Raw genomic sequence first — 12,662 nt, forward strand, 5'->3', positions numbered from 1 at the left:
AATGAAGACACCTGACAGGCTGTGGTTTGACTGAGGTTCGTGCTGGCACCCAGGTAAGGCTGAGTGATTCAGACCTCCTGCCAGAGCCAAGGGATTCTTGAGTTTCTGGATCTAATGAGTGGGGCTGGGGCAGGGATGCGTGGAAAGCTCAGCCCTCCGTAGGACCAAAGATGAAAATGGAGGCGACCCCTTTATTAGAGACGGTGAGTTCACATTTTCAGTGTCTGCCTTTCTTAAGCACAGTTCCATGCCTGGCCACACAACTTCACACCAAGCCCTTGACCCCGGGAGGACCTAAGACCCTTTTGTTCCAGGCAGGTCTGGCCAGGGCCACCATCTTATCTGTACTTGCTCCATCTTGAAACGGAATCAGGAATCATAGACCCAAAACTATTCTTTATCCAAGCACAAGCATCGGGCCATGGGAGGTCCAATCCCACCTCCTACAGGTTGTCACTCAGGAGGAAGGGGCGGGACATTGGAATCTGACCAACCAGGAGGCCGCTACGGCAGGTGGGCGGGGCAATTCTGCGCCAATGCCCGGACTTCTTTTCTCCCACTGCGGAGAAGGATCCGTGTCTTTCCGGCTTCACCCATTTGGTCCCTCTTAATTTTCAGAAACCCTGCAGCAGCAGCAGCAGCGATCTGAGCAGGTCTTTGGAGCTCTTGGGAGGGACTCAGTAACTTCCAAGCAACTTGAAATGGTGAGTCCGCTGACTGGGTTACCGACACCGAGGTGGGACTGGTCGCTACCGGCCGAAGCCGGCCACGGTTTGATCCGGCACCTCACGGTCACCGCCGGAGTCTGCGGTTACGCGGGGACTGGGGCGCCACTCGGACCTCAGTCCCCTCCGGCTCGCAGCGCGGGGGCTGGCCCAGCAGCCGGGACCTGGGCATTTGTTCCTGTCACTGCGCGCCGGAACTTCGGCCCTGGAGCCTCTTCCCGCGGCTCTTCGCGGGCAGCCCCTCTTCATCCCAAAATTGTGCGTGACCACGTGCATGGTCTTCAGGGGACAATCGCAACTCGTTCTCCAGGGTCAGGTCATAGGATTAGATGTTGTCTGAGAACTCCCAGGCTGTCTTTTTACTCGGCAGGCACCCGGTTTCCTCTGATTCTTCCAAAGATTTGGGAAGCGGAATCTCGAAGACCTTAGCACCAGGTAGTAGCTCTTTGTTGGTTTTTAGTTTCTCTATCGTGTCCGATGCTTTAGGACCCCATGGACTACTGTTGCCCCCCTGGATCCTCTGGCCGTGGAATTTTCCAGGCAAGAATATTGGAGGGGTTGCTATTTACTTCTCCAGGGGATGTTTTAGCTCCAGGGATGGAACCTGCGCCTTCTGCGTTGGCCGGCGGTATTTTTGCCAGTGAGCCATCAGGGAAGCCCAGGCAGTAATCATTAAACTTCGAAGTCGTTCCCCCATTCCCAAAATTCCGATTTAAATGATCAACTATTCACCTCTGCGGTGCATTTCAAACAAACGCAATATTTTAATTTTTTATCCTATTTGCTCAGAGTCTTGGATGGCATTTTTTCGGGGTGCGGGGGAGACATCCGTAGGTATTTTACCTTAGCGGAAAGCCGAGAGTAACCGCCTGGAAGTTGGTTGTCTGATAGCCATTTTTCGCCCGATTTTTTTTTTTAACTGGGAACAGATATTCCATGGGAAATCCTTTCATGAAGGTTTTCCTTTTTTTTGTTGTTGAAATTTTTATTGATGAACTACCCTTTGAGTCCCCTTCAGAAGATCTACTCATTTATTTAAGACTCTTTTTTCTATTCTGTAAGATATATTTAATTAGTGGAGCTTAACGAACCCTGTACAATATTTCCGAAGACTTAAGATGGGAATGTCAGTTGGGAAATAGTCCATTCTTACATTCCACTTGTTTCACTTTGTTTCATTCCCTGAGTGAGTATGGTGAAATCATGGGGGCGGGGTGCGCCCTACTTTTGGTCGATTTCCAATGGCATTCCAGGATTTACAGTTGCAGATAAAAAGTATTCAAGTAGGATTACTTGTGTTGAAAATAATAATTGACATATATTTTATGAAAGGAAGTTATTTGTGGTTTTTTGGGTGAAGTAGTAGACTGTGGCTTGTGAATGGTGAATTGGTCAAACAGGATTTGTGTATTTAACATTTTAGTGGTGTAGAGCACCTGTAGTGGGGAGCAGAGCCTGGGTTCATTGTCTTCAGGCTAAGGGCCCGGCTAAGGCCCCTTGGAGGAGAAGGCAGTGACAACCCACTCCACTATTCTTGCCTAGAGAATCCCGTGGACAGAGGAGCCTGGTGGATTGCTGTCCATAGAGTTGCACAGAGTTGGCCACAACTGAAGCAACTTAGCATGCAGGCATGCATTGGAAAAAGAAATAACAACCCGCTCCAGTGTTCTTGCCTGGAGAATCCCAGGGACAGAGGAGCCTGGTGGGCTGCCGTCTATGGGGTCGCACAGAGTTGGACACGACTGAAGTGACCTAGCAGCAGCAGCAGCAAGACCCCTTGTATCCTCCAAGGGGAAGTACTTGAAGCCCTTCATACAGTTTCTAGCTTTTTCAGATTGGCTCCTTTCAGGTTGCAATACAGTTTTAATACAAGTTTCCTTCATGTGTTTTCATAGTTTGATATTAACACTTCATTCCTTTTCATTAGTGAACAGTATTTGATTGTATGAATGTGCCACTGATTATTTGACTCTTACAGGATTTGTTGCTTACCTGTTAACTTCTGCTCCCTGGGAATCGAGCCCATACACAACTATTTGTGTATGACTTTTGTGTGAATACAAGAGTTGTCCTCATTTCAACAAATAACAAGGAGTGGTATAGCTGGGTCTTAAGATACTTCAGTTCAGTTCAGTTCAGTTCAGTCGCTCAGTCGTGTCCGACTCTCCGCGACCCCATGAATCACAGCATGCCAGGCCTCTTAAGATACTTAGTAACAGTGTATTTTGTTTTCAAAGAATGCTGCTGTCTTCCTTGATAGGGATATCAAATTCCATTTTCCTCAGCAGTAAATCCTCTTGTCAATTCAGGAGTCTCCAGTTGGATCACTGGTCTGGGAATATTGCATGGAGAAGGAAATGGCAAAACACTCTAGTATTTTTGCCTGGAGTACCCCCATGGAGCCTGGAATAGTACAGTCCTTGGGGTTACAGAGAGTGAGACTCACAGTCGCCATCTAGCGACTGAACAGGAACAACAGTGAATGAGGATGATCTTCACATCTAATTGGTATTCTGAGTATTTTTCTTGACAGTCATGAGTGTGTAGTGACAACTTATTGTTTTATTTGCAGTTTCCAATTGACATTTGATGTTCAGCCTGTTTTCGTATTTCTTATTTCCCTTCTGTATATGCTTTTTGGTCAACTGTTCAGATCTTTTGCCCATTGTTAATTAGATTATTTTGTCTTCTTACTGTTGAGTTTTCATAGTTGTGGGGCTATTTTGAATACTAGTCATTTATCACATGTGTGCTGCTGTGTTTAGTTGCTCAGTCATATCTGACTCTTTGTGACCCTATGGGCAGCAGCCCACCAGGCTCCTCTGTCCATGGGGATTCTCCAGGCAAGAATACTGGAATGGGTAGCCTATCCCTTCTCCAGGGAATATTCCCGACCCAGGAATCGAACCAGGGTCTACTGCATTGAAGGCGGACTCTTTCTTTATCGGCTGAGCTACCAGGAAGCCCCATTTATCACATAAGTGATTTGCAAATATTTTCTCCTATCCTGTGATTTGTCTTATCATTCTCTTTTTTTTTGTTGTTTGTTTGTCCTAAAAAAAAAAAAAAAAAACCAATACACCTACCAACATCACATTAGTGGGTCTGACATCCCCTTTAATCATAAGTTGGTAAGTTTACAGCATCAATAAAAACACAAGGAAAATAAATACATTGGCTTTATCATATTGAAAGTGGTGTGAACGGTGGGGCGTGGGCAGGCCGGCGGGCAGGCGAGGACCAGACAGCACAGGAGGCTTCTGAGTGGGGCCACGAGTCTCAAGGGTCCTCGTCCCAGTCGTCCCAGTCCTGGCTATAGATCCGTGGAATCTTGCACGGGGACGCCCAGCTCTCGGCCTCGAGGTTCACTTGCTCCTGGTCTTTCTTCTCCGCGGCATTCTTTTTGTCCCGTTGCTGTTGGAGGTAGCGCAAAAGAATGTTTGTTTTTTCTGTCACAATTATCTGTTCAGACGGGTACTCCTGAGTGGGCAGGTAGACTGGTGGACGTCGGTTCGAGGCTTTGCACAGACAGTTGGCGTGGAAGCTGCTAAAGTTGCTTTTGTTGTAGACAGGCAGCCCTTTCAAAAAATCAGCCATCTTCTGTTTCCTCCGTCTCTGTCACCGTCGTCGCTGTTGCCGCCGCCACCACAGCTGCCTTCTTTGTCTTATCATTCTTTTTACACTCTCTTTCTCAGAGGAGGCATTTTCTACTAATGAAGTGAAATTATACTTACTTTCTTTTATAGATCTTGTGTTTGTTGTTTGAAAATCATCAAAGCCAAGGTGACTTAATTTCAATTTCTGTGAAATTTTGCAGGAGTTTATTACTTTTGTACTTTACATTTAGATCTGTGATGGTTTTAAGGGTTTTTCTGGTAAAATATATAAGTCCTGTGTCAACATTCATTTTATTTATGTGTTTGTGAATATCTATTAATTCTTGCACTATTTGTTTAAAAAAGTTTATTTTCATTTGAATTGCCTTTCCTTTTCTTTGTCCAACTTCAATGTGTCTCTCTAGGAAGATACTTATTTTCTTCCAGTATTAGAATAAGTCTTACCTCGTTGTTTTTGAAGTTTCAAATTTTTATTTTCCAGATTATTATTATTCTCATTATCTTTATGTTGACTGCTCTGGGTCTTTGCTGCAGCTTGCTGACTTTTCTGTAGTTCAGGCACATCAGCCTCACTTGTTATGGAGCAGGGGCTCTAAAGCAGGCAGGCTTGGTTGCCCCTGGACATGCAGGACTTCAGTTCCTAGAGCAGAGTTCTTAACCTGCATCCCTTGCATTGCAAGACAGATTCTTAAGCACTAGGCTACCAAGGAAGATTCTGAATATGTCTCCTTAACCAAGAGTTATCTGTTGTTGAAGTATCTTTCAGATGTTTCACAGACATAGTTATGTGCCACAGAATGACTATTTGAATTTACCTACAGAATTCAGGAACATGTTCTTTCTTAGAAAGTAGAAGTTGCCTCTATTTCTTGTTTGTGATGACAAATGGATGCCTGATTTTACTAAGTCCTTTAAGTTTTCATTTCCCCTGTGTGTCTTCCTTATATTCGTTATTTCTTTCTTCCCTTGTAGTCATAATGACTACATGTTTATCACTGAATCTGAGCAAACTCTAGGAGATAGTGAAGGACAGAGGCACCAGGCGTGCTGCAGTCCTTAGGACCACAAAGAGTCAGAAAAGACTGAGCAACTGAACAACAACAAGAATGCCACTTTTAGTCAGTCCACCTGCATAATTTATATTCTTTCTGATGAATTTTTTCTTAAAGATTTATTTATTTATTTATGTCTGTCCTGGCTCTTCCTTGCTACACGCTGACTTTCTCTAGTTGTAGTGAGCAGGTGTCTCACTGGGATGCCTTTTCTTGTGGAGCATCGATTCTATGGGCAAGAGCTTCAGTAGTTGCAGTATGCTGGCTCAGTAGTTCTGGCTCTAGGGCTCTAGAGATCAGAGTCAGTACTTGCAGCCCATTGGCTTAGTTGCCACTTTGCATGTGGGCTCTTCCTAAAGCAGGGATCAAACTCACGTCCACTGCATTGGCAGGTGGATTCTCAACCACTGACCACCAGCAAATACCCATTTCTAATGAATTTTCAAAGGTATCTTTCAAACTTGTTATATTAATGACTAATTCCCTCAATTTTTTTCTCAAAATAGCTTTGTATTCTTAATTTTTCCTAATTGTGCTTGCTAACAAAATTCTAGCAATTTTTAAAATATGAAATCATTTAATATTTCAGTCAACTTGGTTCTTGCTTTAGTTTATGTTTTGTCCCAGAAGGAAGTCCAATCTGATTCTAGTCTTTTCCTATACATAAAAGTGTACCTCTGGCTTTTTACATTATTTTCTCTTTGCTTTTGTTTTTTTCTGTATTTTGAATATAACATGCATTGGTCCCCGTTTTAGTTGTTTTCATTTTTTGTTCACTGAGCTTCTGGCTCTATAGATGTTGTCTGTCATTAATTAGGAAAACCTCAGTACCTGTGATTTCTGTCTCTTTTTTTCTTTAGTGGTTTTCATTAGCTGTACCTGCAATATCCCTTTAAAAAATGTCGTGCCAGGTTCATGAATATTTTGTTCTGTGTTTTTGGTATTTTTAATCTTTCTGTTAGACTCTAGTGAAACAGGTGTTTTAGGGTACAGGCCTTTAGAGCAAAATATTTGAGGAATATTTTTTAAATGTTTTTCTTTTCTTTTTCCCAGTATTAGGGCTCTAGCTTGACTTCCCAAGTTGTGCTCTGATGGTTCTTTATTTCATCTTTTTTCATTCTCTTCTTGTGAGATGGAGAATCAAAACATTTAAATTCACAAATCACAGACTAGATTTATGCCTGGCAGTAGTTATAGTGGTTGCTGGCAAAACACTTGTTCTTGAAATTGCAGGATAGAAGCTTTATGTTCTTTTGGAGGAAGCCAGTGATAATACCCTCACATATTTTATGATCACAGGAAAATTCATCCTCAAAGTATTATGGACGTTGATATAGCTGTAGCTCCTAACCTGTGCTTAAAGGCAGTAAGGCCCAGGGTATACTGTTAGTGTGTGATGAGAAAGAGTGTTTCTGGTGTGTAATTGCACTGTGTGTTTAAAATTTGGCTGGAAGTGCCCAGAGGCACTTAAGTAGAGTGAATTTTGTGGTCTAACATATTGTTAGTGATTCTTCATCTCTGAGGTCTAAGGTTGAAATCACTTCCATCTGCATCAGGTTTTATTATGTAGAGAGAAGAGAAAAGGAGATTCTGTGATTATTATCAGCCAACTTAAAGGTAGTATTTCTTCAGAAGAATATTATATTCAGGCAGCTTCAGGTGATTTCTAAAAACCTGGAGGACTTTGGGACAGTGTGGACAGCTGGACTTTGTTCAAACTCTGAGTTATACTGGTCTGGCCTCTGATGTTAGGTCATATGACTAGAAAAGGCTTTCCAGTTTTTTACTGGGTTTTTATTCATTGAAACCCCATGTGGTACTGTAAATTGTAGATCATAAGGAAGAATATGAATTTTTTCACAGGAAATGTGTTTCTAAAATTGTATTTGTTTCATTTGTAAAGGATTTTTGTCATTTCCCTCCATTCTCTGGCTTGACCATGATTGTGATATAAGCAATACTGTGACCACAGAAATGATGTATAAATAATTTCATTTCTTCATGATGCTATTCCATTATTGAGGAAGTGTGGAGTGTAGGTTTCTCATGATGAAGTCATAGAATAACAGAATCATACATAAGCTGCATAGCATTTATAAATGGAGAAGGGCATGGCAGCTCACTCCAGTGTTCTTGCCTGGAGAATCCCCATGGCCACAGGAGCCTTGTGGACCGCAGTCCATGGGGTTGCAGAGTCAAACATGACTGAGTGACTAAGCACGTACACACACATAGATGTCTAGTGTTTCATTCTCATGAATCTCACTGTGTGCATATTTTGGGTGTTTTAGGACTCATTGGCCTTTGAGGATGTGGCTGTGAATTTTACCCAGGAGGAGTGGGTTTTACTGGATTCCTCACAAAAGAAACTCTACAGAGATGTGATGTTGGAAAATATCAGGAATCTGGCATCAGTAGGTAAGAATGACAAAATTGCCTTCATTGATCTATTAAAGAAGTGTTTCTTACCTGTCTGTAGTGTTCAAAGATGTGGAGTGTGGAAAGACAATACATTGGTAGAGGAACTATGAGGGAAGAAAGGGCAGTTCTCCTGCAGTCCAAAAATTAGGACTTGACTCTTTCACCGCTCTGGCTTGGGTTCAATCCCTGGTTCAGGAAGCAATATCCCACAAGCTGCACAATATGGTGGGGGAAAAAATAAAGAAATCAAAACTGAGCAGGGTGAGAGTTCATCATGGACCTAAAATCCAGTGAATTTTTCTATAATTTCTAATACTTTGGAACATTTTTCTGTTTCTGCATTTCAGCGGCCAAACAACAAGATCATGACATTGAAGATTTGGAGGAAAACCATGGGAAAAAATTAAGGTGAGCCATATTGCATGATACAAAGCATGTCTCATGTGTGAATTTAGTTCTGTTATGAAAATTTTAAAGGAACCAAAGAAAAGAAATAGCCACATTTTGAAATTTAGTTATTCTTGAAAATGTCTCCCAGAAATATTTTCTTAAATGTAAAAGAAATGTCCCATGTTTCCAGTGTAATTTGTGTGCAGTTCATAGTCATAAACTGTATTTGAATATCAGGTTTTAAAAATAATTTTATTTATGTATTTATTTTTGGTTCTGCTGGGTCTGCATTGGTGCCCAGCTTTTTCTCGACTTGTCGAGAGTGGTGGCTATCTCTGTTGCATTGAGGAGGCTTCTCATTGCAGTGCCTTGTCTTGTTGCAGAGCTCAGGCTACAGTACTTTTGACTCTTGGGCTGCTAGAACACAGACTTAGTACTTGTGCTTCAAAGGCTTATTTTCTCCATGTCAGGTGGGATCATCCCAGACCAGGGATCAACCCCATTTCTCCAGCATTCACAGCTGGATTCTTTACCACTGAGCCACCAGGGAAGCCCTCAATATCACTTTTTAATAGAAAGGTTGGAGATCTGTTGAAGAGCGTTCAATATATTCAGCTTGTAACAATTCACACAACATAGAAAACCTCACTATCCCTGTAAGATGTAATAAATACAAAAATGTAATAGAATAAAGAAAGTAAGAATGTTATTCTCATGATTTACAGAAGTCCTATGAGAGGGAAACTGCCTGAAAATAAGGACATTAGTTCCTTCGAAGAAAATCTTATTTCAGCTCACAAAATGAAGAAAAAGACTCACGATTCAAAACCATGGAAATGCAATTCATGTGGAAAAACCTTCACAAGTTTTTCATACCTTACTAGACACATGAAATGTCATGTTGAAGACAATCCAAGAGAGCATCAAGGGTACCCTGAGAAGTTATATAAGTGTAAAGAATGCAGGAAGCCATTCATTTCTCCCAGTGCTCTCGGAATACATGAAAGAAGTCACACTGGAAAGAAACCCTATGAATGTTTACAATGTGGAAAAGCTTTTCCACATCAAAAATCTTTCCTACTACACAAAAGAACTCACACGGGGGAAAAACCCTATGAATGTAAAGAATGTGGGAAAGCCTTCATGTGGAAAATAACTTTTCTAAAACACATGGTAACACACACTGGACATTTACCTTATAAATGTGAGAAATGTGAGAAAGCATTCATTTTCTTCAGTCATTATCAATATCATGAAAGGAGCCACAATGGAGAGAATCCCTTTCAGTGTAAACAATGTGGAAAAACCTTTCAAACTCCTCGAGGTATTCAAATACATGAAAGAATTCACAGGGGAGAAAAAGCCTATGAATGTAACCAGTGTGGTAAAATCTTCATTTATTTTTATTCCTTACATGCACACAAAAGTCTTCACACAGAAGAGACGCCATATGTATCTGAAACATATTCTAAAGCATTGACTTTTGCCAGCTCTCTTCGAAAGCATGAGGCAATCCACACTCAAAAACCCTATGAGTGTAAGGAGTGTAAGGAGTGTGTTGAAAGCCTCCAACAAAATGTGATAATGCACGCTGGAGATGGCCCTTTTAAATGTAAGGAATGTAAAAGAGCATTCAATAATTCCAGTTCTCTTGAAATACATGAGAAGAGTCACATTGGAGAGAAATGCTATGAATGTTTACAATGTGGAAAAGTTTTCTATCTCAAAACTATTTCCGGCAACACAAAAGAACTCACACTGGGGAGAAACATTATGAATGTAAAGAATGTGGGAAAGCCTTCTTATGGAAAATAACTTTTCGAAGACACATGGTAACACGCACTAGACAGTCACCTTTTAAATGCCAGAAATGTAAGAAAGCATTCATTATTTTAAGTGATCTTCAAAAGCATGAAAGGAGTCACACTAGAGAGAAACCCTATAGATGTAAACAATGTGGAAAAGCCTTTAAAAGTCCGAAAAGTATTCAAAGTCATGAAAGAATTCACAGAGGAGCGAAACCCTATGAGTGTAACCAGTGTGCTAAAGCCTTCAATTATTTGACTTCCTTAAAGGAACACAAAAGACATCACACAAGAGAGATCCCATATGTATGTAAGACATGTTCTAAAGTATTGATTTCTGCAACTCTCTTCAAAAGCATGAAAGAATCCACACTGGAGAAAAACCCTATGAGTGTAAGGAATGTGGGAAATCCTACATGTTTAACTATTACTTCCAGAAACACATGATAACACATACTGGAGATGGTCCTTATAAATGTAAAGAATGTGAGAAAGCATTCACTAATGCCAGATCTCTTAAGATACATCATAGAAGTCACATTGGAGAGAAACCGTATCAATGTCATCAATGTGGTAAAAGTTATAGATACCAATCATATATAAATAAACATTTAAGAACCCATACTTTACAGACATCCAGTGATTGAAAAATATTCAGGAAAACCTTCACGTCCTCTCATGTGCAAGTGTATGAAAATATTCACACTGGACAGAAATCCTGTCAAATATGAACAATGTGGGAAAGGCGTTTTGTTTCCATGTAAGAATAAGCATCTTCTGTCGAGAAGCCTTTGGGTATTTTTTGTTACTCAAATATAACCCCCAATATGTTTTTTATTGTATTTTATGTCATTAAAAGTGTGTGGTTTTTTTGTGAAACAGTTTTTGTAGTTGATTTAAATATTTTACTGACTCTTCTGGAACTGTTCAATAGCTAAGAAACTTTTTCGTTTCCTGAAAGAATATATTAAAGTTCCCCTTTTATTTATGAGTATTCCTTAAAACCTTGCAGTTTTTTTCAGTTAATCATTACACAGTATCAGTTAGTTTTATCCTGTGCATAGGTCAGCTAGTTCATTCTCAGGCCTTTTTCTTAGATTTAGTTTTATATCAAAAATAATTTCTAATTTTTAACTGTAAAAATTAAATTATGGGACATTTCAGTGACTTTGTGCCAGGGACCATTAAGGTCACAACTCTTCTGTAGTCAAATATTGTGATGAAATAAATTTTATTAAGAGTGAATACAGACAAACAAGATCCTAATGTATAGCACAGAAAACTGTAGTCAACATCCTAAAATAAAGTGAGCATAGTGGGGCCACCCAAGATGGACAGGTCTGACAGAATGTGGTCCACTGGAGAAGGGAATGGCAAACCACTTCAGTGTTCTTGCCTTGAGAACCCCAAGAACAGTATGAAAAGACAAAAAGATAGGGCACTGAAACATTAACTCTCCAGGTCGGTGGGTGCCCAATATACTACTGGAGATCAGTGGAGAAGTAACTTCAGAAAGAATGAAGGGATGGAGCCAAAGCAAAAACACCAGTTGTGGATGGGACTGGTGATAGAAGCAAGGTCCGATGCTGTAAAGAGCAATATTGCATAGGAACCTGGACTGTTAGGTCCATGAATCAAGGCAAATTGGAAGTGGTCAAACAGGAGATGGCAATAGTGAACACTGACATTCTAGGAATCAGTGAACTAAGATGGACTGCAATGGGTGAACTTAGATGATCATTATATCTACTACTGTGGGCAGGAATCCCTTAGAAGAAATGGAGTAGCCTTCATACTCAACAAAAAAGTCTGAAGTGCAGTACTTGGATGCAATCTCAAAAACGACAGAATGATCTCTGTTTGTTTCCAAAGCAAACCATTTAATATCATGGTAATCCAAGTCTATGCCCCAACCAGTAATGCTGAAGAAGCTGAAGGTGAACAGTTCTATGAAGACCTACAAGACCTTCTAAAACTAACACCGAAAAAAGATGTCCTTTACATTATAGGGGATTGGAATGCAAAAGCAGGAAGTCACGAAAAACCTGGAGTAGCAGGCAAATTTGGCCTTGGAGTATGGAATGAAGCAGGGAAAAGTCTAATAGAGTTTTGCCAACAGAATGCACTGGTCATCGCAAACACCCTCTTCCAACAACACAAGAGAAAACTCTATACATGGACATCACCAGATGGTCAACACCGAAATCCGATTGATTATATTCTTTGCAGCCAAAGATGGAGAAGCTCTTTACAGTCAACAAAAACAAGACCGGGAGCTGACTGCAGCTCAGATCATGAACTCCTTATTGCCAAATTCAGACTTATGTGAAGAAAGTGGGGAAAACCACTAGACCATTCAGGTATGACCTAAATCAAATCCCTTATTACTATACAGTGGAAGTGAGACTAGATTTAAGGGACTAGATCTGATAAGAGTGCCTGATGAACTATGAACGGAGGTTTGTGACACTGTACAGGAGACAGGAATCAAGACCATCCCCAAGAAAAAGAAATGCAAAAAGCAAAATGGCTGTCTGAGGAGGCCTTACAAATAGCTGTGAAAAGAAGAGAAGTGAAAAGCAAAGGAGAAAAGGAAAGACATAAGCATATGAATGCAGAGTTCCAAAGAATAGCAAGGAGAGATAAGAAAGA

The 12,662-nt window shown here is 40.7% G+C and overlaps 1 protein-coding gene across 1 annotated transcript; it reads left to right on the forward strand.

The window, feature by feature from the left end:
• The first annotated feature begins 574 nt into the window (after positions 1-574).
• LOC129559415 (uncharacterized) lies at positions 575-11,749 on the forward strand. Its single transcript, XM_055431150.2, is given in 6 exon segments — positions 575-704; positions 7,686-7,812; positions 8,163-8,223; positions 8,931-9,917; positions 9,920-10,347; positions 10,350-11,749. Coding segments are annotated over 6 exon segments (1,914 nt in total). The 5' UTR covers positions 575-701; the 3' UTR covers positions 10,658-11,749.
• Positions 11,750-12,662: the final 913 nt, after the last annotated feature.

The sequence above is a fragment of the Moschus berezovskii genome, chromosome 8 (assembly GCF_049115385.1).
Source record: "Moschus berezovskii isolate FMDL1 chromosome 8, NW_MosBer_1.0, whole genome shotgun sequence".
NCBI classification, from domain to species: domain Eukaryota; kingdom Metazoa; phylum Chordata; class Mammalia; order Artiodactyla; family Moschidae; genus Moschus; species Moschus berezovskii.